General features: G+C 37.3%; 1 protein-coding gene across 6 annotated transcripts; it reads right to left on the bottom strand.

The window, feature by feature from the left end:
• Positions 1 to 1,373: 1,373 nt before the first annotated feature.
• ZBTB38 (zinc finger and BTB domain containing 38) lies at positions 1,374 to 26,696 on the bottom strand. 6 transcript variants are annotated; one of them, XM_076340959.1, is made up of 6 exons: positions 26,376 to 26,696; positions 25,475 to 25,903; positions 20,861 to 20,970; positions 16,160 to 16,338; positions 14,074 to 14,233; positions 1,374 to 7,256 (listed from the first exon to the last, which is right to left on the bottom strand). In XM_076340959.1, exon 6 carries the CDS (start codon positions 7,254 to 7,256, stop codon positions 3,681 to 3,683), a length of 3,576 nt encoding a protein of 1,191 aa, XP_076197074.1. In that variant the 5' UTR covers positions 14,074 to 14,233; positions 16,160 to 16,338; positions 20,861 to 20,970; positions 25,475 to 25,903; positions 26,376 to 26,696; the 3' UTR covers positions 1,374 to 3,680. The 6 variants fall into 6 exon arrangements, with proteins under 6 accessions (XP_076197074.1, XP_076197076.1, XP_076197075.1 ...); XM_076340961.1 differs by lacking the exon at positions 16,160 to 16,338; XM_076340960.1 differs by lacking the exon at positions 25,475 to 25,903.
• Positions 26,697 to 27,982: the final 1,286 nt, after the last annotated feature.

Genomic DNA, 27,982 nt, shown 5'->3' with positions numbered 1-27,982 from the left:
GTTGGAGTTTACTGTTTAATTTCGCATCAGCTTCCTTCGAAGCACAGACCTCCTATCAACATTATCACTGCTACTTTCCATTTTGCCATTATCTAATTCCTGACACTCCATTTTATTTTAAAAGTGCCTTGGTTTTATCTAACGTACTATATTCAGAATACTATTTCAATTGCACAATGTTCATCTTCGGCTTCTCTTAAAGTTACATTTATGAGGATCTGCGTGGCAGGTAGGCCTGTTCAGCTAAGGACATAGTTAGGACAAACACTGGTGTGCTAACTTGCAAACTTAGGGGAAAGTTTTCTTTATTTAACAATGAGGATATAAGTAGGGGGATCCTTGCTCTTGTGAGATAACCTTTTATGTCAGCCAAAGCGTTGAATTGTCAGTGGTAATTGCTATGTCAAGGAAGTTTAGAACAAATAAAAGTGATGACGACACTTACTGGCTTACTTCATATGCTTCTGCCTGTAGTTTAGCTGCGTCACGTTACCTCATTTCACAGAAAACAGCAGTATCATTCAGTGTATTTGTTCTAATTTTGGGTATGTCATAAATGAGGATTGACTAACATTTTGTCTAGATGCACAAACTCTGGGATGATCCACTTGTCTTTTTAATTAGCATTTGAAATAGAGAAAAATGTATTTGTTATATGTAGCCAACTTCTAAATTTTGTTTAGTCATACATCCCTCCTGAGGACCATCCCAAAATGACCTGCGTAATTTAGCTTAAATTTAATTTTTAATGCAAGTTACAGACTAGTGACACCTAGCTGAAGGGGGAAGTATTTTGAATATGCGTAATCTATTTTGTATGTATCTTTCTATTTCCTTATGCAATTACACATTTGCATTCTGAACTATGTTTCTTGACAGCCGTCCCAAAAGATCTGAAGTACAGTGTGTAAAATACGCAATCTATACTGCCAGGTTACTATCAGAATTGAAAAGAAAAGAATTTTTAAAGTTTCAGGTCCTCATGAAAACACGTTTAAGATGTTGCAAAGTACTAAACGCAGTTCACCTGTCTTCCGAGTCCTTTAAGATGCTGAGCAGGTAGATTCTGTTCACCTCAGCACTGCGTTCACCCTTAATGGTACGATGCCAGGAGATACCATCACTTCCCTTGAGCTCTGGCGTGTTCTCGATTCACTGTTTTGACCTTAACGAAGGGAACGTATGGTAACTGTGTTGCTTAATCTTCTAACGAAGTAACTATTAGCAGACACAGATCTCTGGATCTTATTGATTATGTAAGTATTAACATAATTTAAAAAATGGAGAGACTTACAGAAAAATAGGAAGATGTTATTTTAATTAAACAAAAACAGAGTTATAATCACTCTTTCTAAAAATAAAATTAGACTCTATCAATCCTTAACATCTGCATTTAATATTTTCTTCTAAACAAAAATACAGATGCGATTATGTAGCAAATTACAGTCTTTGACAACGTACAGTATTTACCTTCTCTTACACTTACTTTAATTCTAATTTGGTCATTAATACTTGACTCATTACTGCAACGTGTTACTTGTAGTAAAAGTGCCACAATTGAACTATAAACATGACATTGCCATCTTAAAACTGTTTTGCTATAAACTGTAGAGAATATACAGAGTTACAAAGTCATTGTGTTTTTATCAAAATATACAAACCCCCCCAAAACCTAACACAAGCTATCAATATTTTTCTTATGAACTATACAGTTATATAAAATATTTGCAAAATTATCTTTATATTTATAAATATTCTACCTTATTTGCTTTGGTCTATAATTATCATCATACAAGTCCACTTAGAAGATATCTTTGTGTACTTTCTTTGAAACATCATCATACTTTCCTGTGTTTATTCTTCTATTATCCTTATTTAAATGGAACCAAAGCTGCCATGAACCCAAAATTCCTCAAGGGGTTCATAGCATTCACCAACGATAGAATAAGTGGACTGTATTATTACTTCAATCAATACTGTATTATCATTTCAATTGTAGTTTTATTGTACCCAAGCTATAGTTTCTTTTAAAATATTCAAGAAGACGAAGTAAGTAAACAAACTGTGTACCATATTTGCACATAGAATGAAGTTGAGGATCACTAACCTTTGTCCTGACTTAATTTTTTAATACTTCATAGAGATGAACGTACATGACTAATTGGAAATGCAGATACAGTACAACAGAGCCCTATCATATAAAATGCAACTTGTAGACATACACCCTCTTTGACATTTTTTAAATCTCTTAAGCTCAGTTAAAATTAATCACATTTTCACAAAATAATAGTAATATTTTGGTGATGTCTTTCAGAAGCCTATTCTCCCGATTCTTAGCAAACTGCGAAGCCATAAGGCTCACCATAACCCTTCGGTGTGGCAGGATGAGGGAGGCAGAAAGGCCAATACTTCTTTCTCCAGTAACCCGCTCCAGGCACCTCTCTGCTATGGGCCCCCTGTGCCGGGCCAAGGGACACTGCGACGAAGTTTGCCTGGGGCCGGATGCTGGCACGGTTAGGGGGATCACCGAGAAGGGACACGTGAAGGTTAGATGTTGTATTTAAGGCATGGGGATGACAGGGAATCCCACAAACTGGCCCTATCCCTGTTTATACGTAGGGACTGCCTCGGGGATATATATGGAAGCAAGAATCTATTTACCTACTCCTCCCAAAATCAAAGTATTTACGGGGAGTTGCTCTGTCGTTTGTTGTCCAGGCATTTTTCCAGGATGAGGAGGAAGACTGTCTTCTTCTTCATCTCCTCTTCTTCTGCTGAGAAGAATGGTATTTCTAGAAGACAGGAGTTGCAGACCCACCAGGAGGTGGACACTTATATACAGGATTTCTTTAAGCTAGGCTGTTTCATGAGAACAATTTTCTTTAGACAAATGCACCTGAATAGCTCTACCAGGCCACTGACACTGGAATTTATGCAGTTTGGAAGACTGGCTATTGTGAGTTCCACTCAATCTTTATTAAATGTCTCAGAGATATCATAAACCTGGAATACTTTCCACACAAGCACTCAGACTTAACGGTTATTATGGTAACTACAAAACTGAATATGGAAAGGAAAAGAGGTTCAAACTCCTGAATATGTTTTGTAACTGTTGAGTTACAGAAAAGCACGCCGGAACTCAACTGTACTTCAGCACACCCAAGTTCATGAAACGCTTCCCACCTTCACTTCAGAATACACTAAATTACAGTTATTTTGTTTATAAACACATTACTTTTTGTTAAAAAATGCAATATATGGTTTCTGCAGCAAAAATTCCTTCTAGAGTACACTGTGAACCTACATATTTATTTTGCCCAGAACGATTCTGACTCAAAAACAGCACTGTAAAATAGTTCAGTGACTAGTTTCCTGTAATGCTAAGTAGAAGGGTTTTGGTTGGTCATATTTTTTTCCTTTTTTCTTTCTCTGTATGTTAGAAGTCTATTGTGGCAAAAGTATTTTGGGTCTTTCACATTAAGTTTGTATTATTGCAAATACTCGTTTTTCTTTTCTGTGTTATTTTTCCCTCTTTTGCATATATTGACACGTGTTTAGATGAAGAAATTTGATCATAGTAAATGATAGTAGTTTGAGTGTAGACATTTCCCCATTTAATGCATCTGTATTTTCTCCAGTATATAGTTTTGGATTTTTTTTCTCTTTTGCACAACTGTCACTCAGAGTATAACTTCTGGAGTTACATTTTGTATATTTTTTACTTCACTTCCTTCTGAGCCAAGGAAAGGTGGATTTTCCAAAAGTTTAGCGCTTTCATTGCAAAATTGTTCTTTTCTATCATGAGGACCTGGACTTTTGAATAGATGTTTCTTCTGGTGCATTCCCAGAGCAGCCGCCGTCTTGCAAATTTTGGGGCACTGAAAGCAAGCGTATCCTTTTCCATTATGCTCACGTACATGTCTTTGCTCATGGTTCCTTTTGGTAGAAAGATACAAGAAGCTCTGAAAGCAGAACTGACAGTGGTAGCGTTTTTCTCCAGTATGAATTCTTTCATGTATTTTGAGTGTTTCATTTAAAGTGAACGCCTTATTACAGTATTGGCAGACAAAGTCTTTGACACCCAGGTGAATACGTTCGTGTTTCTGTAGATTTCCAGGAACTGAGAAACTTTTACCACAGGTTTTGCAAGTGTAGGGCTTTTCCCCAGTGTGACACCTCATATGCATTTTTAAAGTGGATGGACTTTGAAATTGTTTTTGGCATAATTCACAAATGTAAGGCTTTGAAGTAGCTACATGCCAGTGTACGTGTTCTTGAATTTCTGCAGTGGAAGATTGATCTCTTTCACAGAGCTCACAATGAAGATTAGGCATTTCTGCATTCTCTTCTTGACTGATAGCCTTTTCCTCAGGAGCATTCCTGAGAGCATACTCTCGACTGCATGTGTTGTGGCTTTCCATAATGGTGTTCTTGCTTCCGTGCTTTTTCCTCCATTTGGTCTTTTTCATTTTTCTTAGCTGTTTGGATTTCTTTTTTGGTTTGTAATTGTAATAGGGTCTCCAGGGTTTATCACTGGAGTCCTGGTCACTTACATCATCACACATTTCCGTCAGCTCCAGGCATTCTGAGCTGTAGAGCCTAGTCGGGCTTCTTTCTTTTATCTCCATTTCTGATTCCTCAATTAGATTGTCCTGTTTGGACTCGTGTTTAGATTTTCGGCCCCTTTTACAAAACAGCTTAGATCCCAATATATGTCTTTTTACAATAGCCTCATTACCAATTTTTACTGTTATTTGACAAAGAGGCGCAACATTGCTGTCAGTAGATGTTCCAGGTAAGGCAGGCTTTGCAATGTACGTTTCAGTTTTACTCGATTCTTGGACAGTATTTGTTGTTTTGCTAGATGAACCTCCAGATCCTGCGACGTGCTGCGTATCCTCAGTTGCTTCTGCTCTGTTGTACAGCAGTGTTTTCTTTTTCTCCTTAATAGTTTTTGATTTTGTAATGCACTTCCCATAATTATCTGACCCATATTTGCAATCATCAGTTACAGACTGACTAGGTAGATTATTTGAAGATTCTGTCTTACTGTTTTCTACAGAAGTGACTGTTTTACTGTGCATTATTACTGATGAAACTCTGCTACTGTGCATTATAACAGAGGGTGCAGAACTGCTGTAACTGATGACAGAGGTTGAATTTTCATTCACATTAGTTAAAGACACAACTGAGGAATCGCACTCCTGAGAACCAGAGTCATTTGCAGCAGTGGAAACTCTTTTTTCAGCTGTGAAAAAGTCCCTTTGCAGGTCAGAATTTAAGATACCTACTCCCCAAGAGGAAGATTTCTGAGTATTTGTGGAAGATGCTGTATCATTACATGAAGAGGCATCCAAGGCCAGAGTTCTGTTGTTTGCTATTATATTACTTTGAAAATTCAGTGGTGGTAGCTCAGAGCTAAGAGAACTCGGAATGAAACAGTTAGTAGAAGCAGTTTCATTAACCTGGCTACTTGTTTGAACATTTTCATATGAAGGATTTCCGTAGGACTTATAAGGTAGTCGCCTGCATTTCATAGGTAAAAGTCGATAAAGTTTGTATGGGTACATACTTGGTTTTAAGCCTCCGTTGGCTGTCTTTTTATTTACTGAGAGACGATGATCAATTGCATGGAAAGACTTCTGATGATTTTTTAGTATATAGTAAGTCATAAAAGTCTCCAGACAGAAAATGCACTGATACCGTCTTTCTCCAGTGTGCCAGATCTCATGTCTGGTGCGATACTCAGCTAGTGCGAATACCTTATTGCAGTAGTGACAAGGGTATGTTCTCCTCCATGAATGCACGTTTGCATGTCTTCGAAGGCTAGACAATGTTACATAACTACGCTTGCAAACGATGCACGTATATAGTATCTGCCCATCAACGACTTTAACCAAATGATCTGTTTCTGGTAAAGTGCAGTTTGCATTAGAAAAATCGGTGATGCTGTTTTCAGACAATAGAGGCTCTGCATTTGCATAGGAACTTCCATTCCTTCCGTCCGTAGCAGTATAGTTATCTGCAAAATTTTGTTCGTTTCCATTGTGAACTGATAAGCTACTCGATCTCATGCAGACTTGTTCATGACTTTCCAGTATATTTAGATTTGCAAATTGTTTGCTGCAGTATTTGCATATGAAAGTTTCCTGATGCTCTGAATGGAGCTGAAGATGAGTACTGAGTAACGCCCTGTCATTGAACGATTTTGCACAACAGTTACAGTTGTAAACAGGTGGAACAACAGTTGCCACGGATCCAGAGACATTCGCAGAATTGTTTTCCTCTTCTCTGGATAAATGGAAATCTCCTGCTTTATTTTGAGGTTTTGGAAAGGAAATAATTGTCTGATCAGTAACTGCTTCATGCTGGGCTTCTGTAGTGGTTACTGTAGAGGCCGGTACTTTTGCTATAGCCACACCAGTACCCTGGGGCTTAAAGGCTGCTTTAGGAGCATTACATGCTTGTTTTCCCGGCTGAATGAGTGGTGTGGCTTGGAGATTTTCATAGTGGTCTTCACCCATCTTGTATGAAGGGCTGCTGTCCTGTTCAGGAAAAGGTGTTCCTTGAAAAGTATCCCCCCCAGAAGAAACTGCATAGGAATGTTCGGCCAGTGTACTGGCTGGCTCAGCATCTTTGCAGACATCGCTTCTATTGAGGCTGATGGGTGCTTGTATTGTCTCAGATACCTTTTTAAAGCTTGCCCTCAAATCAAGTGGAGAAAACAAAGTGTTTTCAGTTTCAAAAATTGAGAACGCATTTGTAATTCGTGGTCCATTTGTCACAGCGGAGTCTTCATGTCTCTTTTCATGTTTTTCCTCTTTGACAGTCCCTTTTTCATTAATACAGTATGCATAGGGGCAGGGGGAACTTGAAAAATTAACATCTGTGAGATCTTCTAGAAATGATATTCCCAGTTTTTTCCCTGCAGCTGCAAGGTCCGTTACAGTTTCCTGCCTCTTAACAACTACTGTGGAACTGTAGATGTAATTCAGTATTTCTGTAAACACTTCAGCTTTGAGATCATCTAACTCCAGTACATGACCTGAAATACAGATAGTACGACTCCAAAAAATGTTTTTAAAGTAAAGGCTTGAAGCTGCCAGCACATTACTATGGGCTTTAAATTTGGTATCTTCCACAATTATGGTGACATCACATAAAATACCCCGAATGCGCTGTTCATTTAAAATAGAAAGTACGGTGTCACTGTGGAAATCGTCCTTGAGATCCTTTGAATGGGACATGACTGTCATCTACAAGGAAAAAAAAAAAAGAATGTAAATATATTTAGAAGGCATTTTTCATTCATTTCAGTTACAGATCAAGTTTATAGTTCTATATTTATTTTATATATATTTTTAAATTATTTACTTTTAAAATTTAAGAATAAGTAAAATTTTCTCATAGCATTGCAGGTTGAAGTCATCTTAGGTTCACTTGTGCCAGCAATACTGAAGGTAATCCACGTACAGATCAAGGATGCAGGAACACCAGTAGCTCCTCAGCAGGAGGCAGAGGATCTTCTCTGTCCCCGCGTGGGTCTGTCACCCACCCCATGCCTTTCGTTGGGGAGGGCAGCCACCAGCTTTCTGTTGTGCCAGCGGGTGCATCTGCTCAGGTTCACACTGAATGACTCACTGAACCCTTGAGGTAATTCCCCCAGCATGGGGCTGAGGTATTTGGTAGACGTTATGAGGAAGGCTGAATTGCTGTGGTTCTGTGGATACTGAGGACTTCGTTTTCTGAGGCTGTTTGTCAGATGATGGCTTTACAACACAACTGCATTTGATCCCCTCATTAAGCTGATATTTAAAACAGGGACCAGAGATCCCATGCAATAAAGTTTCAGTTACAGGATAAGGCTTTATAAAGAAATGAATGCACAGGCAACACAATTTTGTAAACAATAGCTGAGTACGTATAATGCTATTTAAAAAATAATATTCTGTTTACGTAAATAGTGATTAAATTTTATTAGTTTACACTTACTTTAAAATGACTGAAAATTTGTAAGTAACTGAATTTATAAATTCAGTGAGTAAAGCAAGTAGAGAGTAATAGAACGTTTTTTCTTCAGTTATAGTTTAGATTTATAGTGTTCAGACCTTATAATTTGATAGCGTGTTCTTAACTTCTACCAAATAATAAGATTTAATTGCAATAATAAATACCGTTAAATAACTGCCAATTTAGAATAATGAGGTTTAATGCTGACAAAAAATGTTTAGATTAGCCAGGCTGTTACTGTATGAATATACTGCTTTATTTAATTGAGAGAAAAGTTGCAAAATATGAATGAAAAATAAGACTGAAAAAATAGATGAATTTGACAGTATGTATCTGGAGAAAATCTCTGACTTAACCAGATGATTTTTTGTTTTGTTTTGTTCAAATTCAGGTCTGTACCATATAATGACATTTGTTCCTTTTTTTCTATCTTTGAGTAGTGTTTTCAACTACTACTGCCCATTTCTGACTTCAAGTCATGAAGAAATAGTGGTCCTACTGGCACTGACCTATCACTAAGACAGACCCTTTTCTTTCAACTTGTAGAATCACCTTAATGCACCTTAAAGAAAATGACCAACTACAGGTATTTTGGAAGATAGGTTAAAATAGTACCACACTGTAGTGCTCCAATAAGTTAGGAATACCTTCTAAACATTCCATCTACTGCTCCAAACTTAAATGTTAAGCTTGAAAATTTTTATGATGAACCTTACCCTTAAATATTTACATTAAAAATGCCAATATATTTATTAAGATGGGTTTGATCCAAATGGTGAAATAAAGGTTTGACCCACATTCACTAAACAAACAGCAATGGCCATTTAGAACACAGTGGCTCTCTCACCCAAGCTATTCGGAAGTAATCCTTTCTTGAAAATAGGGTCTTTATCACAAAGAAAGTAATATGGGACGTACACCCTTGCTGTAGCTAATCTAGTTACGCTTCGGACACTTTATCACAAATCCACCAACTACTTCACTGCAAATGAAATTATACAAAAAACAATGACAACCTTACTGTGAAGACAAACACGATGTACTATGAAAAAGATCATAATTCGGTACATTATGGATGAAGCTTGGAAGTAAAATTTGTACCTTGCAGCATGGTCACTGTTTCTACCAGGAAGGTATTGTCTATGCAAATGGCCAAAATTTCTAATACAGTTTAATGGCTGAGAATTTTCAATGCACAGAATTCAGAAAAATCAAAATCGTGATTCACAAAAAATACCTCTGATGCTTATATATGCCACGGATGTCAAGACATGAATTCATCAGTATAACTGTGATAGAAATGTAGACGTATATTATTTTGATTATCTGGTCACTCACAGCAGCTGTAAATCTAGATGCATTGTTTTGTGCCTTTAAGTCTTAAAATCATAGTTTATCATGTGTTTATTACACTTATTTGGCTTAAAATAAGAGATATTTATTCATTTGGAACGATAACCTGAAATTCACAGTAATTAGGTATGGTTACCTGCTTTGGTTCGGTATCTGAAAACCCTACATAATTGTAGGTAGTTTCTAGCATATCGAGTCTTCTACAGAAAGAATACTGACAAGAACACTTTTCTTCAAGCAAGCAGTCGCTATCCCATAATTGATTCTTTTTTCTCATTGTCAATGTCTGAGATTACATCTGACTTGCTCATGTGATGTGGTATTAGAAACCAACTGTCAGACATCAAAAACATTTCACAACAGGAGCTATTGATAGAGTTATTTCCAGAGTATAGGAAATAAATGATGTCAACTCTACCTCCCAGTGAGCTCCCCCATAGGAACTTGCCTGGGCTTTTTTCTGTTTCTTTATTGGAGACGGCTGGTTTTAGTTCAAAGACACATCATCTGACATACTGTTTGCTAAATACATCAGACTGCTACATCTATGCTAAGAGGTATTTATAAGCAAGGCCTACAAACCCAAGTGTTCTTAGTAGAAGTCTTATTATTCAACTAGTTATTTCAAAATTTATCCTCCTAAGGAGAACAGTGCATATTTTCAATTTCTACTTGCATGTACATAGATTGCCAGTTTTTGTAGTCCTGGATATTTTGGTACGCTCAGTAAAACACCAAACTAGATTCCTTGTGTAAAGATAGTAGAAACTATCATTTGCTATTTGGACATTTATTTTTTTTTGCTGTGTGCTAAACCATCTGCTATGTATCTCATTGGAAAGTTATACCGAAAAATTCCAGAGCAAACTGATTTTCAGAGCCAACACTTTTTGCTTCTCCGTCTCAACCTATGCATTCCCCAAATAGTCCATTTATTCATGTGTGTAATGATTCTCTACTGCCTTTTATTTTACCTGTCTTGCTTCTTGCATTTGTGAAAAATGTGTCTGAAGTGCTATAAAATCAGAATGTTCTACCTAGCACACACATAAATGGAATATTTTAGGAATATTTTACATTCCGTTTGCAGTTCATACTGCAAAAGGAAAACCTGCTCTTCAGTTTCCAAGGGTGCTCTAAGATATACAGAGACCAAGATGCACAGAGATCAAACTTTTCAGATGTATTATTAAATATTTTTGATTAAAACATTGGAAAGTCCACTTGGAATGTTACTATTCTTCTGTATGGTTTTTATTATAGAATTATGGAAGAAATTCTAGTATTATTTATAAATGTTGCCCAAAACATATGTAAATACCATTTGACCTATTAAAGGTCAACAAAACTCTTTGGCCTACTAAGCCATCCTTTTTTGACACAAATACATGTGTTATTTTGATACTTTTTACTCTCAATCCAGACATAAATAATTTCTTAGCAATCTGAACATTACCTTTGTAGTACAACTTAATAGTCCTTGGTGCACCTATAGATAACTTTAGCTTCTGAACAGCAGAATTTTTGATTGGGAGTTACCTTACTATTTGCAGATTTTCTGCAAAAACAGTAACAGACTTGACCTGTCATTAAAAGTTGTTGAATCGCTTTGAGAAATAAGATTTAAATATTCATGTGAAACTTAAGTGTAATGGTCAGTAGGCAGATTAAACTATAACGTTACCTTTTCTGACATCAACAGAATACCACTCCAGGACAATAGTCATAAGTGAAAACAAGTAATATTAAAAGTTAATGGAAAGATCAGAGATTGATGCATCCAAACATAAATTTAACTACTTATGCCTCACAGATGACACTGCTAATTATAAATATTAGAGCAGCCAGCTCTACATGGACACTGCAGAGGGAAGAAACTACTGTTAATTTTTATATAATATTACTCTGAAGTAAACAAAGAGATCACAAGAAGTTTTACTGGCCGATGAATACCAAATATAACAAATATAAAATTTTTTACTACCAAAGAAGAACTGTTGCCATCTAGGAATAGTGTTTTTAACTTTTGCTAAACTTTTGAAATCCACTGCCGGGCAAGTGTACCCCATTACACATGAGAAGAGATTCTTTTATTCCACTTCGGTTGCCTAAATTTGAAAGACAAGCTAGTGGCATCAACAAAAAAACCATTAGGGCCAGTTGCTAGTACCCAGGCAAAATAAAAAAACAGGAAGATACTTGATAAACTGTAATTAACAGTTCTCTCTCCATTTTCTTATTCCATGCATTTCTACTGGGATTTTAAACATGACACTATGGAAACATGTTCACATAATTTTCTTATGTTTGGTTTCATTCCACTCTATTAACATACTTTGAAGGCTACCTCTGTTTTGTTTCTGGCCTGTTTCCCCAACTAAGAGGGAACATTCATCTGTATCTAACTCTCCTAAAGGGCACTATTTCATTCTAGAGCAGAAATGGGGCTAGGCATCACAAACAAACAAAGCAAAACACAAACAAAAACAAGTACGCACCCCCCACATCCCCCCCAGCTCTACTATCCTGATCCTTGCCCACCTGTCCAACCATCACTTCTATGATGGTAGCTCAGTTTTTTATGCAATCACTTCTCCAGCCCCACCTGGGCAGTATGGCTACACAGGGCTGCCTCGGCCAGGGTCCCTTCAGCCTCCTTACAACCTCAGGCACGCAGGGAAGTTTTAATGATGTCTAATTATGCTTAATAGCTCGCAGTGGCGTGTAGCTTAGTGCTCCAGTCTACATAGCCACACATTATTTCTACAAGTACATTTGTATTTTTTATTTTTCGCACTCTTGCTGCTTGCGTCCTTCCCTATTAATATACTTAGGTTTTCTGTTTGTTATAGCCTCATAAGCATTGTAGACTTTAAATAATTTTTTTTTTTCAGCCTCGCACTGTTTCCTGTAACTTTTAATTCAGACAGCTGGGGGGGGAATTTAGCATAAGAATATTATGTCAGTATTAGCAGATCTCTGAAGCCACCAGATGAGCCGTTCTTTCAGAGTTGTAATTCTTTCCTGTTATCCTAACTCATTCTCTCACTTCCTACTTTACACTTGCTGTGATGGTTTCTCATCACGTGGAAAACAGCCTTTAAAACCTGATCAGTGCTCAGAGCAGGCTTACGCTTTTTATCAAGTGACGTTTCTCACTTTGAAAACCAAAGCGAGTCCCGTCTCTGTAACAGGGCGCTCTGCAACGCATCTGCCTCTAAAAACAATTTTCAAAAAATTACATTTCCCGCTGCACGCCCGGTTCTTTCTGATATCCAAAGGTTTCTTTCACCCCTTGGTCCACGTCCTCGCTGAAACTCCTGAGGAGCCGAGCAGTCACCCCCTCGGGGGAGCGCGGGGAGGAGGGCGGCTCCGCGGCTCGCCCAAGCTCCCGCGCGGCGCTCGCCCACACGGTGGAGCTGGCCGCGCACCGTGAGAGCCCCGGCCCCTTTTCCCGTTAAAGCAAGGGGCGAAATAAAGGCTTCCACAACTGCCTTAAACGTGAACTGCCACTGCGGAGTTCGAACGCGACTGTCGCGCAATCCTGCACGAATTACATAAAATATAAGCTCCTGATGCGGCACGGTAACGCCAGCATAGTCGTCTGTCTGAAAGGGGAGCCTCTCGAGACATCAAACAAAATTTGGCAACCCGTCAGCTGCAGATAACTTGAAGACGCTTCCTGTTTATGGGCAATAGCTGTACTCCGGACTAAATTAAATCTCCGGCCGAGGCAGCAATGCGTATTAACCTGCAACATGATTTTTCCTAGCAGTAACAGAAACGCTTCCGCAACTTCACGCATAACTCACTGTTTTTGAGCTACCTGGCGATTAAAACCATGTCTTTGGGGTTTTCTCTAGCAGGGAGGAAGACGACAGCAGCAGCTCAGCGGGACGGCGCGCTGGGTGCCCGGACGTGACAGGTGCCATCTTCCTGGCGGCGCGTGGCCGGCGGCGCCCGCCCGCCCCGCCGCAGCGCGGGGCCCGCTGAGGGCGGCGGGACGGCGCAGCAGCCATTTTGCTCTGATAATCCCCGGTAATCGGATTTGCCCGTGGTTTGTGAAATACAGGCTGGTTCCAGCGCCCCTGGCTTCCCTTCCTCGTTTACTAACTGCTACGTTATTTTTCACATGTGTTCGTTTTACAGCGCAGGCTTTGTGCTTAATTAACACAGCCCGCTGGGATACTTAGCCAAGTCGTTTATAAGCAAGGACTGTAAATTTAGGACGATGAGGAAACGCGGCGTTCCCTAGATCCAACCCCTTGCTCCATGGTCATCAATGCAGTTTTGTCCACGTCATTTAGAATTCCTCTTAAACCTAGCAAAGGATTTTGATTGCCTTACTCGCCTTCAAAGCCTTTCTCATACGAAGAAAGGGAAAGCGTTTATGGAGATACATAGCTCCGTGCATTAACTTCCGCAACTTCCCACTAAAAAGGAGAGAGGAAATACTTCCTTGAAAAAAATAATACCTGAAATAAATTACATTTGGTTACTGAAGTACAGTCACATTTACCTTATTTTCCTTACGTGATTATATTAATGATTTTTTTTTAAGCATATATAGAAACTCACACAGTATCATGAGGATGTTTATTTTAAGCAGTAGTCTTAGCCTCTAATTTTGGTTTCTTCAGATTATTTACTGCCTCAGGAAACAAGTGCAACAATACTATTAATGCTTCATAAGCACTGACAAATGCTTACCTAGATAAAGAAGGAAGTAGCTTGATTTCATTTAGCCAGATGCTCCAATATATTCGGTACAGTCTTCCTATATATTCTCTCTCTGCCTCTCACTTTAAAAAGTCAGCAAACCTGTTTTCCCAGGTACTTGGAATCATGAAGCTAAGAGAAAAACTGGGCTCTGAGACAGGTAGAAAACATTGTTAGAAAAATCGACAATTTGCTTTTGTCTTAAAGCCTGCTTGAAAATACTAATTTTGCCTAAGGCTAATCTGGGTTTATTTTTACAAGCTATTGTGTATGAGCTTTTACTGGACAGTTGCGTTGTTTTCAAATCTTAAGCCTATGCATTAGAAGCACTGAATAGTAGGAATTGATTCATTTTAGACAAAAAAAGAATCCAGAAGCACAAACTATTTCATCATTGTCACCCTTGATGGGCCTGGAAGTTAGAACTTTGCTAGAGCCCCTTCATGACAAATGCTGCTTATCATCTGAGGAAACTATTTAATATCAATATAAGATACACAATCTATTATAAGGAGGGAAGGCCTTTTTTCCAGCATTCTGTCTTGGAACTATGATATGCTTTCCTGCTTGTTTAAAAGATACAGACTGTTCTTGTCAGGAAATTTTCATCATTTCAGTGACTGATCTATATATCCCTCTTCTTTCACTATTTTACACAATCCACATTAAAAGATCATCTTAGAAACACTGAACATCTCTGTGGAGCGCTTAATTACTGTTTCTGGATCACTGGAATTCTTATAAGTAAGTTCACCTACTGAAGCAATGAGTATCTTTTTAGCTTAGGACTCTCTGCTACCAAAAAATAACCATCTTTCATCCCATGACAAACCAAGCTGTTCTTATCATTAGCTGTTTACCAACAGCTATGGGAGGTGGAACAGATAGCTGAAGAACATAGCGGTATTGACTGCAAAAGCAAAGTGCGTCCCAAAGTTTTCACAACCTTCTTTTTTATTCCAACCTACATAACTGAGAAGCAAAGTTTTATACTCGCATGTAGGTTACTTTTAATCTTGGACTTCGTCTATTGCTTATTTACTATTGTTTCTTTATTATTGTTTTAGGGGCGTATATACATATTAATATGTATTAATGAAGATTTCTGACGCAAGTGCCATAAGAAGCATTTGTCACAAATGTGTTGTCAGTAACAATACAAGAATATGGATTAAATTAAACCTGTTGTAATCCTTTAAAAGAAAGAAATGCATTACTGAACAACAATAAATACCAGCATCTTTTCAGATTACATGAAACAAATTTAAGGAAGATCAGGTTATGAATTCCCCCTAAATCTTAATTAAAATGGATTATTTTAAATTGTTCTGAAAATCAGATGCATAACCATCATTTGTATAGCAGAGACTTCCAACTTAGAGACATTCATTTGTTTGTACTTCACCATTTGATGCTCTGGCAGTCTTGATATCTATAGACAATATAACAGATTTGGAGAAAACGGACTCGTTTTTTCTTTTTTTCTCTTTTTTTTTTCATCAATAGGGTGTTTTCTTAAGGCAACTTCAGCTCATCCACTAAAAAAAGAATCACTGTTTCTGTGACTAGTACTGTAATTGAAGGTATAATTTCCATATATATATATATATAAATTTGAGCTCTTTTGGAATTCACAGTCCCATCCGCTCCTTGTGTATTAAAAATATTCTTCAGAGTAAGAAATTCTTTGTAAGGCCATCTTGGCTGCACCCAAGATTTTACATTCTCATTATAATGTTTCATGTAAAACCAATTGCATGCAAAGAAAATGGAGGAACTGGTGCTGCAGTCAGACGTATGTGGATGGACTACACTGATATCTGTGAGAAGTCGGACAAGATTTAGCTGCATCTGCAGTCCTGATTTCAGGGTGTAAGCCACGATACAAATTATATACTTTAAAAATAGCAATCTTGCTGGTGTATGTGTACCAATTCCCATTAAACATATCCATGATTGCACATAACGTCACACAAATATTATGTTCTTTTTAAATAGAAATCCAATTAGTTTAGCAGTGGATTACTACTTATATGGTAAAATTGCAAGGTATAGAGAAAATTGTCAGCAAACTTACTTCTTTAAAATGTATAAAACAGTTCCAAGGTTACTGAAGTGGTGGTGTTTTGGCTTTGCTGAAGTCTGATAATCTCACTTCTGCAACTCATGGCACGTGGTATTCTTTCCTTAAGAGTATTTCAGACTGCCTACGAGAAGAATGTTCCAATGTTCCTCTCCAGTCAAGCAGTTTCAGTTCTTAAACAACAGCAGGAAACAACATATATAGCATTACCAACTCTTGCAAATTCCTCATGAATGACGGGATTTTGGCCAGGGCTTGACTGGTTTCCTTCTCAGTGCCTAGACCAGGCCAGCCTATCCATGAAAAAAACACTTGGATGGACTGTCTTCTTCATTGCTCTCACTGCTGAGGTCAAAGCAGCCAGTGATGCTGCCGGGGAGGAAAACACAGCTCCTCTTCACCCCTCAGGCAGACCAACACTTCACTCAGAAGTGGGGCGACAAGAAGGACCCAGCAGCCCAAAGTGGCTTCACTCCCCTTTCTGTTACACGAGCAAGGGAAAGAGTTCCTTTGTGTAACCCTTCTCCTCTTCTTGAGCATCAAGTGGAGGGAGAGGAAGGGAGAAGGAGCACAGTTATGGAGACCTGCAGCAGCTGCCTGCTCCTCCAGGTCTGGTTGAGAGGAGAGGAGCCTGGCAGAACTCATTTGGCTCTCAGACTGTGTGAGCTGTGCATGTGCACCAAAGAAAGTCTTTCTCCAAGGTATGTTGCCTTCTTATAATGTAGGCATGGCCTTATCTGAGTCCCATTAACACTAAACAGAATGCATACAAGCAATTTTTACGGGTATAACTATACCTTTGTCTCTCCACCAGTCTAAAATAGAAAATGAAGCAACAGCAATAACTGACATAAATCCAAATTATTCTTTTGCACAAAATATAAAAGCTTATGTTGTACTGCTACTAAGAATCAGATGACTTTACATCTTGCTATCTCTGAACAATCTCAGTATTATTTTCCATTTAAGTCTTTTTTTCTTATGTGCTGCTCACAAGGCATTTTCTAGCCTCCTACACTTCTGGGACATACCACAGTCCTTAGCTAGCATAGATCAATTGCAGTCCTGAAGCTATGTTTACAGACAGAGTGACAACAACAGACATTTTTCTGTTGTTGACTGTCGTCAAAGGTAGTAATCTATATATTTCAATAGCTTTAAACAAAAGTAGCAAATTAAACATTTAATTTTTGTTCATTTTGGACAATTACTATGTGGTATTTTGTTGCCCATTCAGTATCAGAAAGACAAAATAAAAGTAGTCGAACTCGGCCTCTCATTTTCCAGTTTTCAGAGGAAACATCCTTTGCATATCTGAACCAACACCCACCAGAGCAGCAGCCAAGCTGCATGCTCAGGGGCCACTGTTATTCTCTGTCAGGTGTGCTGGGGGCCAGGCCAATGCAGCCATTCTTGCCCTTTACTACAGCTGATGTAGCAAATCATGCTAGACTGAAAATAGAGCTAAATCCCTTCCCCTGAAAACACCTGATTTAGTTGGTCTGCTAGATGGCTGGACACAGCCATTTTGAAAGCTAGAATTGGTCTTCAAGCTGTTAGCTGGCCACCACTGATCTCCAATGTTCCTTAAAATATTGCAAAATATTTTTATGTTATATTGGTATGCAGCATGCCAAAAACAATGCACAAGTGGTAGCTATTACTCAGAATCATCACTTAAGTGTGGCGATTTATTATGACAACTTATTTCACACACAATAACTTTGGCTGTATGCTCTTAAATATTCTTACGCTCCATTTTGTGCTGACCTAAGTGGCCCAGCCCAAGCCCTACTCTTCCTCTTCCATCCTGCTGCATGTTTCCAACCTAAAAGCTATAGCAGGGCCTCTGCTCGTGCAGTGGAGAAGGACTGTAGCAAAAGCAGGTAGCAGCTGGCAGTAAGAAGAAAATCTTGACGGCTCCAGCTCTGGTTTGTGCTGCATGCTCTGCCACCAACGTGAATTCCCCCAGGCACAAATCCTGGCCTGACAGTGAGCTCAGCTCAGATGGGGAGCAACAAATAATAAAAAGGAAAAAACAGTTGATGTGCATCTCCCTAAAAATTTCTTGAATTCTTATGCACTCAAAAGCCTTAACAGTATTGTAGCACGTGATGGTATATAACAACATTGTTTATGGTTCAGGATCATGAAAAGATTCATGTGATAGTGCTCAAACAATCTGGAATTAATACTAGATTCGGTACACTTGACTGTTGAGAGTTATGGAAATGTTTAACATTGTCAGGACAATCTTTATTTGTTAAATCTCATTGTTATGTATGAAGCCTTCTCTCTTACGGCACACTCCAAAAAAGTCAATGGGAATCTTTTCATTGATTTCAAGGGAGTTTTAATTAGGCTACTGGTCACATAAACAACTTCTCAGATTACACCAACTGAATTTAAGCTCAGGACTTGCAGATTCCCATTCTTCCTGTCTTTTCAATGATTAGCATTTTAGACTTACCGCTTAAAGATATATCATCTTGGGATAACATAGTTAACCTGAAGGGTTGTATACACGTTTCATTTTATATACAAATGAATACTTTAAGAGGAAAGGCCAAAAATAACCTGCACATAAACTTGCTGAAGTCAGTAAACAAATTTGTCAAAACTGATCTTATATATCTGAGCTTCTTTTAAATTCAGGAATGTAAAACAAAATAGCGCTATACAAACACTTGCACAGAAAGCATGAGTACTGCCTAAATGCTACCTCCAAATCTTATTCTGGAAGTCCATGAACAACTGCCATTTTGACTTCTACAGCTTTTTCTCCCCACCCTGCTGCCTTTTTCTGTTGTTGACTGTGAGAAGACAACACTTGGACATATCTCTTTGCCTGGATACGTTGGACAGAATGAGAGTGCTACAAGCAACACCAGTTTCATTTTTATTTAGTGGCTTTAGTTTGTCACTGTGTAAAACAGTATAATCATACTTGCTTCTGAATGCTGGTACAAGACTGAAATTTAGAATGCCTGAGCATTTCCGAAAGATGCCGTAAACCTTAATTTCCATCCATATTTTGTTGTCTTAAAGCAGTCCTATAAGTATTCAGAATCTTGGAGAAAGGTTTCAATTTGAAGACCAAGCCTACCATGCCAATTTTGTCCAGTTATTGCAAGTCCAATTTAAAGCACAATGAAAAAAATCACAAGAGAGATTTCCATTGAAAACATGAGGTTTTTAGGTTAAAACCTTTGAGTATTAAGAATCCACACTGGGCCATGCACAGAAATCTTTTTATATGGTGATTTTCAAGATGCATGCATTATTGTGAGCACATGGTATGTAAATGCATTGGGCTGCTTAATAAGCATTCACTGACACACATCTGCAGCTTTGCTAATGTACCTTTTATTCGTATGTGGTTGCCAAGGAAACAGGTTATGGCCCAGTATTCTACCCAAAATATACTGAGCGAGTGTTCTATGATAATTTACTTAAAATAGGTACAACTTAGATTTTGTAGCCCATCGCTTCTGTAAATCTAGGTAACCTGAATTTATCTAATTTTAATGTTTCGCTGATTAGTTTAAACCATCAATGCCATCTTACTGTCTCTGAAAATCCATTACCATTTTCTACGTCATACAATATTGTGTATTAAAAGTAAACATAACTACAGAAAATGTTTTGAGATATTCTAGGAACTGAAGAGGTTTTTTGTTTTGTTTTTTTTTTAAATTTGGTTGCTTATCTTACATTTTGCCTGGTAGCCTTAATTACTTATTTCTACTTAAGAGATATCACAGCATTAATGACTATGATGCAACAAACCGTTTCCTACAGAAATTTGTGCAAGTAGTGCCACTGAAATAAATGAAATTACTCCCCTTCTATAACGCAAATTATACTCTATGATACAAAGAACCACGTTCAAAATTAATGAATTAATCAGGATTTCACCAGTTCTTTCATTCAATACATACATATCTCGAATCTAAAGCACAGATACCAGACATATTTATTTTAACCAAGATGGTTATTGCACATTCACAGTAAGAAGAAAGGAAACTGCTAATATTTGAAAAAGCCATGCAAAATGTGAAACTTATTTTGAAATATCCTGATTATTTATTACAATACTATATTTGAATTTACAAAGTGCTCTTTGCAGCTCACGATTCAAGAGGTTTTTTACTACCCCTGATTACAGTCATGTATAAAGGTAGAGATTAGCCAGTTTTAGATGAACTATATAGAGCTTAACCAAAACAACAATATTAGAAATGGGCACTGGCACTAAGAGAGTTCCTCTACCTTTATTTGTATGGCACAGATTTGTAATGAACGCTAGTGACTGGGATCCAGAGTTGACATTCTGCCAAGCTCAGGAGGTTTGCTTGCCTGCCAATATGTTTGGTTTGTACAGATCATTGGAGGCTGTAACAACCTGTTTCAAAGATCTGTTCTGCCTGATTTTGTTTGTCCGACCTCTATGGCAATAAAAATCCAGCAGGAGCTGGAAAAATCCAACAGTATTGACATGAGAATAGAGCAATGCGGTACCATAGCAAGAATGACTCTTAAATGATTATGAAAAAGGTAGAACTTTAACTAAAAGAAAAACAAAAAAACCCCATGTAATACAGTGGTTTTAAAGTGTTAAATATTTTAGCACTATTTCTATGTGAGTTTTAAAGAGATTTCAGCTTGCTATAATCACCCCATAAATTTACCCACCTAAAATCAGGTTGTTCTTCTGTTAGAGTCTTTTAAAAGTGGTATCAACAGGTATTTTCGGCAAAACCATCTCAGTAATTTTGTGAACTCTGTGGCTACTGTGTATCAGCCTGCAAAGGGGAAAATCCAAATTTAATGACTAAATTATTAGGCAAGTACTGATTTCCAGATACATTGTGTAACTCATCTAAATTGTCTCTGGAATGCTGTAGGACTCCAAATCTATATCTGGGAGGCTTACAACACACCAGCAATAAAACAGTACCGTTAACCAAACTATTGTGAATACTGCTTCTGCTTGCATTATTTTATTAAAGTTTAACCTGTGTAGTGCAAACTGGATGTAATGTTTCATAATATGTTCTAGACAGCAACGTAAGGACGTTTTCAAGTTTAAAATAAATCATTGGGATCACTAGGAAAATAAGACGAAAAACAATCCTTGGCTCTACTTCCCTTCCCCCGTCTCAACTATGTCCAAATTATTCCTCACACATTTACCTAATAAGACATCAAATAATGGAGGCTTCACAGCTTCCTCAGTTAGTCTGGTCCTGAGTTTCACAAGGTAAAGTCCGGGGAAAACAAGTGTATTTTAAGATTAGCTTCACAGTTTGCCAGTTTAGAAAACAAATCATGGTACAGGGAGAAACAATCATCGTTACTAGTCAGCTCCCTTGACTCTACATAAACTGCTGAAACCAATTACAAGTTACCCTTTATCTTAAAAGCCTCCATGGTTTTTTGCAGTCTTTCAAAAGGCCTTTTTCTTTCTCCTCTTTCCCTTCTGCCAACTTTTCTTTTGGTCTCTTTTGTCACAGATAACGTCACAGTATCTCTGATAATGACATTTCTAGGCAACTCTTGTTCTCTGGAATACACTTCCTGTATCTCTCTGCTTAAATGATTATTCATCGTTGTCAAACATCCTGATTTTTTGTTATTATGTATCAAATGTCCTAATGAGGTTATCATGTAATAGTGTAAAAAGTATTCAGAACAGGGCTTTGTTTCAAAGATACTAAACAAAATTAAATTGTTCCATAGAGCAACTGCAAAATCTTACAGATAAGGCCTTATGACTCAGCTAATAGGCATTTATATAGCAGCAATTAAGAATACATAGATCCATCTTCCATTTGCAAATATACCACATACTTTTATAAATAACATTATACAGGAACTACAGGATCCATTACTTGGGCTTTAAAAGGTAAGAAGGCGAGCTAATTTTTTTTTGTTGGTTTAGCCGAGTACATTTTTAGTCTTATCTTGATTTGAATAAGTATTCTGTAGCTCACATCTGCCCGTAGCAAAGGCCAGAATGAAAGAAAATTGCATTAAGCCATTATTATTATTTCAAATACCAATAAAATCATATTCACAAATGACTGTGAAATATTATGGAGAATGGGAAGCTTAAACATCACATTTGGAGGAATCCAGCAGTAAAAGATCTTATCAAAGCTAAAGAATTCCCAAATTTGATAATACTAGGATTCAAATGTAATATGATACATAATAAAGCCCTTTTAAAACATAATAAAGCAATTCACATCACAAAGTACAACAGACACTAGATGCCCCAAAAGGGTTAATTGGTACCTGTTCATTACTACCAGAGTCTGTCTAATAATCTGAGAAGTAGTATCTGAACACAGATAGTTTCACACTGAGACCCCTGCATTTTCAAATCAAAATGAAGTTTAGAGGCAGAAGTAACCTTAATCAGAAAGGTCACTGAAAAGCAAGTAGGGTAGTGTCTGAGTGAATGATTTTTAGGTTTATTTCATTATTACTCATGCTTTGTATAGATTTTCTGTTAGGCAGAAATGGAATTTGCATGGATAAAAGAACACATTTCAATTACAAAAGGGAGGACTGAGTATCAACAATTAGACTCCTATGATAAAACTGAAAAAAAAACCCAAGCCCCCCCCCAATAACATTTGCAGGCTGTGCCGGAGGTGTGAAAAACTGCACCTGCTCCTACGTGCCCCGGTTAGCCCCCTTAGCCAAAGAGAATAAAATGGGTGAAGTTTACACAGGATTTCTTACGGCACCTCTGGCTATAACATTCTGACACTCTGCATTAGCTAGATCCAACTACCATTAAAATACATACAGCAACCCACGTATAATAGTCAAACTGGAAACAGCTTGCTAATTACTAGACTCCTCCTTAATAAATAAATCGGTTTCTTTAGCTAGAAGAAATTACCATTCACAGGCTGCCAATGAGTTTTTCCAGACTCATGAAAGCACTTGAGTTCAGTCATATTAATTACAAGAGGACTTGCACCCCCTAACAAAAGAGCAAATTTGCAAATGGATTTAAAACAACCATTGCGAAGCATGCTCATGTAACGGAGCTACACTTTTTTTAAATGCCTTGAGTGGGTCTGTTTGAACACAAAGACGTAATAAAAACAGTTTATCACTAAGTGCCCCATCTTTTCTAAAGATAAATATCAGCGGCAATAAATAGATTGCTTCTACATAGCATTTGCTCAGCAACTTCCTTTAAAAATAACCACACAAGAAATAAACAAAGAAATGCAATTTTGATAACTACATGTAATGGCGCACTCCATATTAACGTTTCAGACAGGAAAATAATCAGCAGAAGCAAGCTACTGGAGATAAATCAAATTACAAAAAAATGCAAAGTTTAATATGTCACTTGAGAGATGCTGTTTATTACGTTTTCAGTTCTGCTGCTTTAGGTGGAACAGGGGAATATAGCACTGCGTCAAACTAATCTCGTAATTATGAATCAAATGGTTTTATTATCATTATTAAGCATTGGCCTATCAAGACAGATGACAAGTCATAATCCTGAATAGTTATACTCCATTTATGTGGAATGCACTGAACTGATATATTTAGAAATAAATGAGAATTAGTTTGATATTGCTGACACTGTCAAGGCTATTACTGATAATTGGCTGTGCTTCTAAATACCTCCTCTGCATCAATTTTCAGTGCTGGGTCCTCATCCACACAAAATATACTTAGTTATTTTAAAGTCAAGGACACGAAAGGAAAATGGCTACCCTGCTGCAAAAGTCTCATTGCAGTAGTGAGAATTTCTCAAGTCATGTACAAAGGAGATTCACAAGGAGATACGCTACGTTATAAGCTCAGTGGAGACATTTAGTAACATCTGATTCTGTATAAGCAGTTACCTGTGGTACACGTAAGATTTAACTTTACTGATACTGTTAAAAATATTAGCTAAAAATAGAAATAAGAAATTATCATACTTAAATTTTGCAAAATCTATAAGGTCTGCAAGTTACCGCAGACCACAAGTGAGCTTATTCTATAAAGGCTTGTTTAAGATCCGACAGAAGTTCTTTTCCAGTATGCTTAAACACAGTTCCTTACCCGAACTTCAGAATGGGTCCACTATTTAAAGAAAGGTTTATTAGCATTACTGTGGCTGAATTCAGCAAAGGTGAAAGAAGGTTTAAACATAATTCTGATTCTCTACATTTCTCAGCTTCTAAATATTTCAGTGATACTTTTATACCTGTGATAATGAAACTATCACTTTATATACTCACAGTACAAACCTTGACCTACATGCAAGACTAGGCTAAATTAAAAAAAGAACCCAGGGTACGTTTCTGGAAACAACCAATGCAAAACAGGAATAAAACAGTTTTTTGTTGTGTACAGCTTTATAAACATGGCATCGTTTAAGAAATGATAGCCGCATGGAAACATAAAATGAGATCAGAGTCTCGTTTAGAACTGAAAGGAAACAACTGCAAAATTTCCATTTGCTTTGTGATATTGCAATTAAAGAGAGTAACATCTTTCTACATCTCTACTATTGCACCTTTTAAAAGGATTTGGTTGCCAAGGAAACTGGTTCTGGCCCAGTATTAATCTGAAACAAATATATTACAAAAGTTGGTGGGAGTAATACAATACTCATAATTCTTTTTATTCTTAATGCTCAAATTCAGGTTTTTGTACCTAAGGCTGTTAAGTTTTTATTTCATAACCTTTTGTGTGTGAAGTAAAACACACTTCAGTGAACTGATACTCAGTTTAAGCTGACAGGGCCACCTATATCAATCTCTCTCTTTAAAGTCCTTCTACCTTAAAATAAAAAGAAATACTGCAGGTTTATGTTTGTAGCTAATACTGAAAATACAAGCATTAAAGCATGTTAATCTTTATTTAAGATTTCGCACAAAACACAAAACCGCTTACGACAGAATTTAAATATTTTTCATTTTTCTTATCTACCTCAATTTTTATTTTTGCATTTTAACTGCAAGCTTAGTAATGCTTATAGTCAGCTTTAAAATGTAACTGAATCAATAGGGTTTTCAAAAATTCTTTTGTTGCATAAGCGTTGCCACGCCCTTAGTACATATGATTATTTTAACAGACATGATTGCTCTACTTTCACAATAGATTTTTTAAAAACAGATAAGAACAATTGTCATGCCAGTATGTGAAGCCAACAATTTAATATTAGGTTGTTTTCATTAACAGTTGAATGCATTTTTTAACTGAAAGCTACATTCCAAAGCCCATTTCATGTTCTTGCAACACTGACCAAGAAATCAGTAAAACATGCAAATCTCAACCTACCTGCGTGTACCACTTAGTGCAGTGTTAGCATGGCAATGCACCAGCCATTTTTATGTAAAGCGATGGAGATAAGTTCTATTCTTGGTCTTCTTGATAATTTTTTAGAAGCAGTTGTCAAAAATCAGATGGGAAGCAGCTTGAATAGACCGTGATCAGGAGAACCGAGTTTATCAATAGGGAAAGCAGGAGTGGGGAAAAAAAAATGTCCTCATCCAAGGTTTTCCGAAACTGCAACACAAGGTTGGTTGTTTTTTTTTCTCCTCCTCAGAGCGTTCAAAGCTTGAAGCTGACCACTGCAAAGGCCACTTGTCACATTTACTGAAAATCAGCCTATTGATATCACAGCTGAAAATATAAACTCGACAACCAAAGCCCATTGCACAACGTGGACTGCGTAAGAGTTAAAAATAGATTCGACGTGCCTCCTACCTGCATAATAAATATGTAAGTTTCAAGTGCTTTAATTCGATATTCACATTAATTAACAATACAATATACATTATTTAAACTACAGTAAATGCAAGAAGAAAAAGGGTGACACCATCTGGAAGCACAGTTTGCTTTTTTTTTTTTTCCCCCCTTTCCAAGGGCTAATAATGTAGTTTGAATGTGATGACAAGCTAACAGCTCACCACATTGCAAATGAAAAAAGAATTCTTAAGGTGATGCTCAAATATCTAAGCCTGTAATGAAGCACAAACCAGTCTTCACTACTGCATGACATGGCACACAGACCATTTACATACTCACATTTGAGATACTAGGCACAGTATAATGAATTCAATACACAGCATGCACACAGCACAAGCAACGTTAATCCTGCCTGCCATTTTAGGCTTGCAGGAGTAAGATACATACTGCAGCACAGCTCTGGTAAGGGAGGAGGCAAGGGACAGCTCACCTTAAATGCAGTATCTGATTAATGTTGTAAGTGACATTGCGTATCAGCTACAGAGTCTTGGTTCAACTGGGTGGGAGGGAACAAAGAAAATTGTCATCAACTGGTGATGCAAGATGAGCTCCAGTCACTAACACTGTTAGCAAACTCCAAATTCTACAATGATACAGTAGTAGGCATTTCAAACTCTTATCAAAATCTGCCTGTGCAATGGCTGAGTCCGCCTGCCGAGGAAAACAAAACAATCTTCTTGCTTATTGGAGAAACGCTGGATTGACTACAGTAACATCCTCTTGATGCAGAAAGATTTCACGTCGCACATGTTAAATCCTGGATGCATTTGCTGTGCTTTCCTAATTTTTAAGTCTCAGAATTAAAAAATAAAATAAAAAGACAATAATAGCAAAAATAGCATAACTAAAGGTCTAATGTTCATACAAATAAAACATTTCTTTTTCTTTCCTTTCTGTTTTCTCTCTTTTACAGTCCGTCAAAATCCTGAGCAGTATTGACAAACCACACGAGCACAGGGTCTGACTGCATGATCAGCTGTCTGTGTCTACGCTACACCCTGTTAACCACAAGCAGTGTTAGAGCTAAATATATCTGCAATGCAGAAACGGTAGGTGCTATGTGGTATACAATTCTGATTAATTATAAAATATTTTTCTATCCTCAGATATAATAAATAAAAGAAAATTTGGTGCTGATCTCTGTCAGGCACGGTATCTGTTAGACTTACCGAACATAAAAGCTATCCTACGTATACTGACCTAGATAGCACTAAGAAGACTTAAGCAGCGTACAAGCATACTCACTGTCAAAGGAAGGAAAACGAAACAATGATTGTCTAATCAAACTGAAAGCAACAACTCACTACCACAGTATGAATTCCAAAATGCTACGTACTGTATATGCACATCTCATGTTATTGGAAGATGCAAAGCTCCTTTGTTTTTTTTTCTCAGAGGCTTTTCTTAGCTACGGTTGCACAATGACATTCTGACATCATGGAGGTCAATGCAGATACTAAAGTGCTGTCGTCTTTAAGAAAAAAAATAATTTTGAATTTTTTTTTTTTTTTTTTTTGCAGCTGTGGTTTAATAATTAAAAATTTCGCATCACCTACTTAACATCTTTCTGTTATCTTCCGAGATTAATAGCATGCACATTGTTCAGCCGCATACGTTAAATTGGTATCACCCTCTGCAGAGACTGCAAGGTAATTGTGGGAATTAGATTTTTATAAATGTTAAAAAAGGCTTATTTTCTGGAAGACTTCAAAATACAATCAAATATTTTGCATATATAATGAAAAATATACAGAGAAAAAAAGCATTAAAAACTGCTAATCTGTTTTTTTTTTTAATGCCTAATAAGCAAAACTGGTTTTATTTTCATTGTCACTGTGTCTCCAAGGGGCGAATGAGACAACCATGCGGCAGTTTACTATAACCTGAATTACCTTCCCAGAAGGCTAAACCATCAGGTGAGGTAAAACAAACTGTAAGATCTACCTGTTCAGAGAGCAGAATCCCCCACACACTATTTCAGTGACTTCTCACAGCTTCCTATCTCTCTACCCGCAAATACCGCAAGCTGATACCCAA

Source organism: Aptenodytes patagonicus, chromosome 6, assembly GCF_965638725.1.
Source record: "Aptenodytes patagonicus chromosome 6, bAptPat1.pri.cur, whole genome shotgun sequence".
Lineage (NCBI taxonomy): Eukaryota > Metazoa > Chordata > Aves > Sphenisciformes > Spheniscidae > Aptenodytes > Aptenodytes patagonicus.
Note: the sequence above shows the minus strand (reverse complement) of the source record. Positions and strands in the feature narration are given on the sequence as shown.

Bases quoted from the DNA above. Each gene is read 5' to 3' on its own strand.
- ZBTB38 (XM_076340959.1), bottom strand. From the start codon at position 7,256: ATGACAGTCATGTCCCATTCAAAGGATCTCAAGGACGATTTCCACAGT.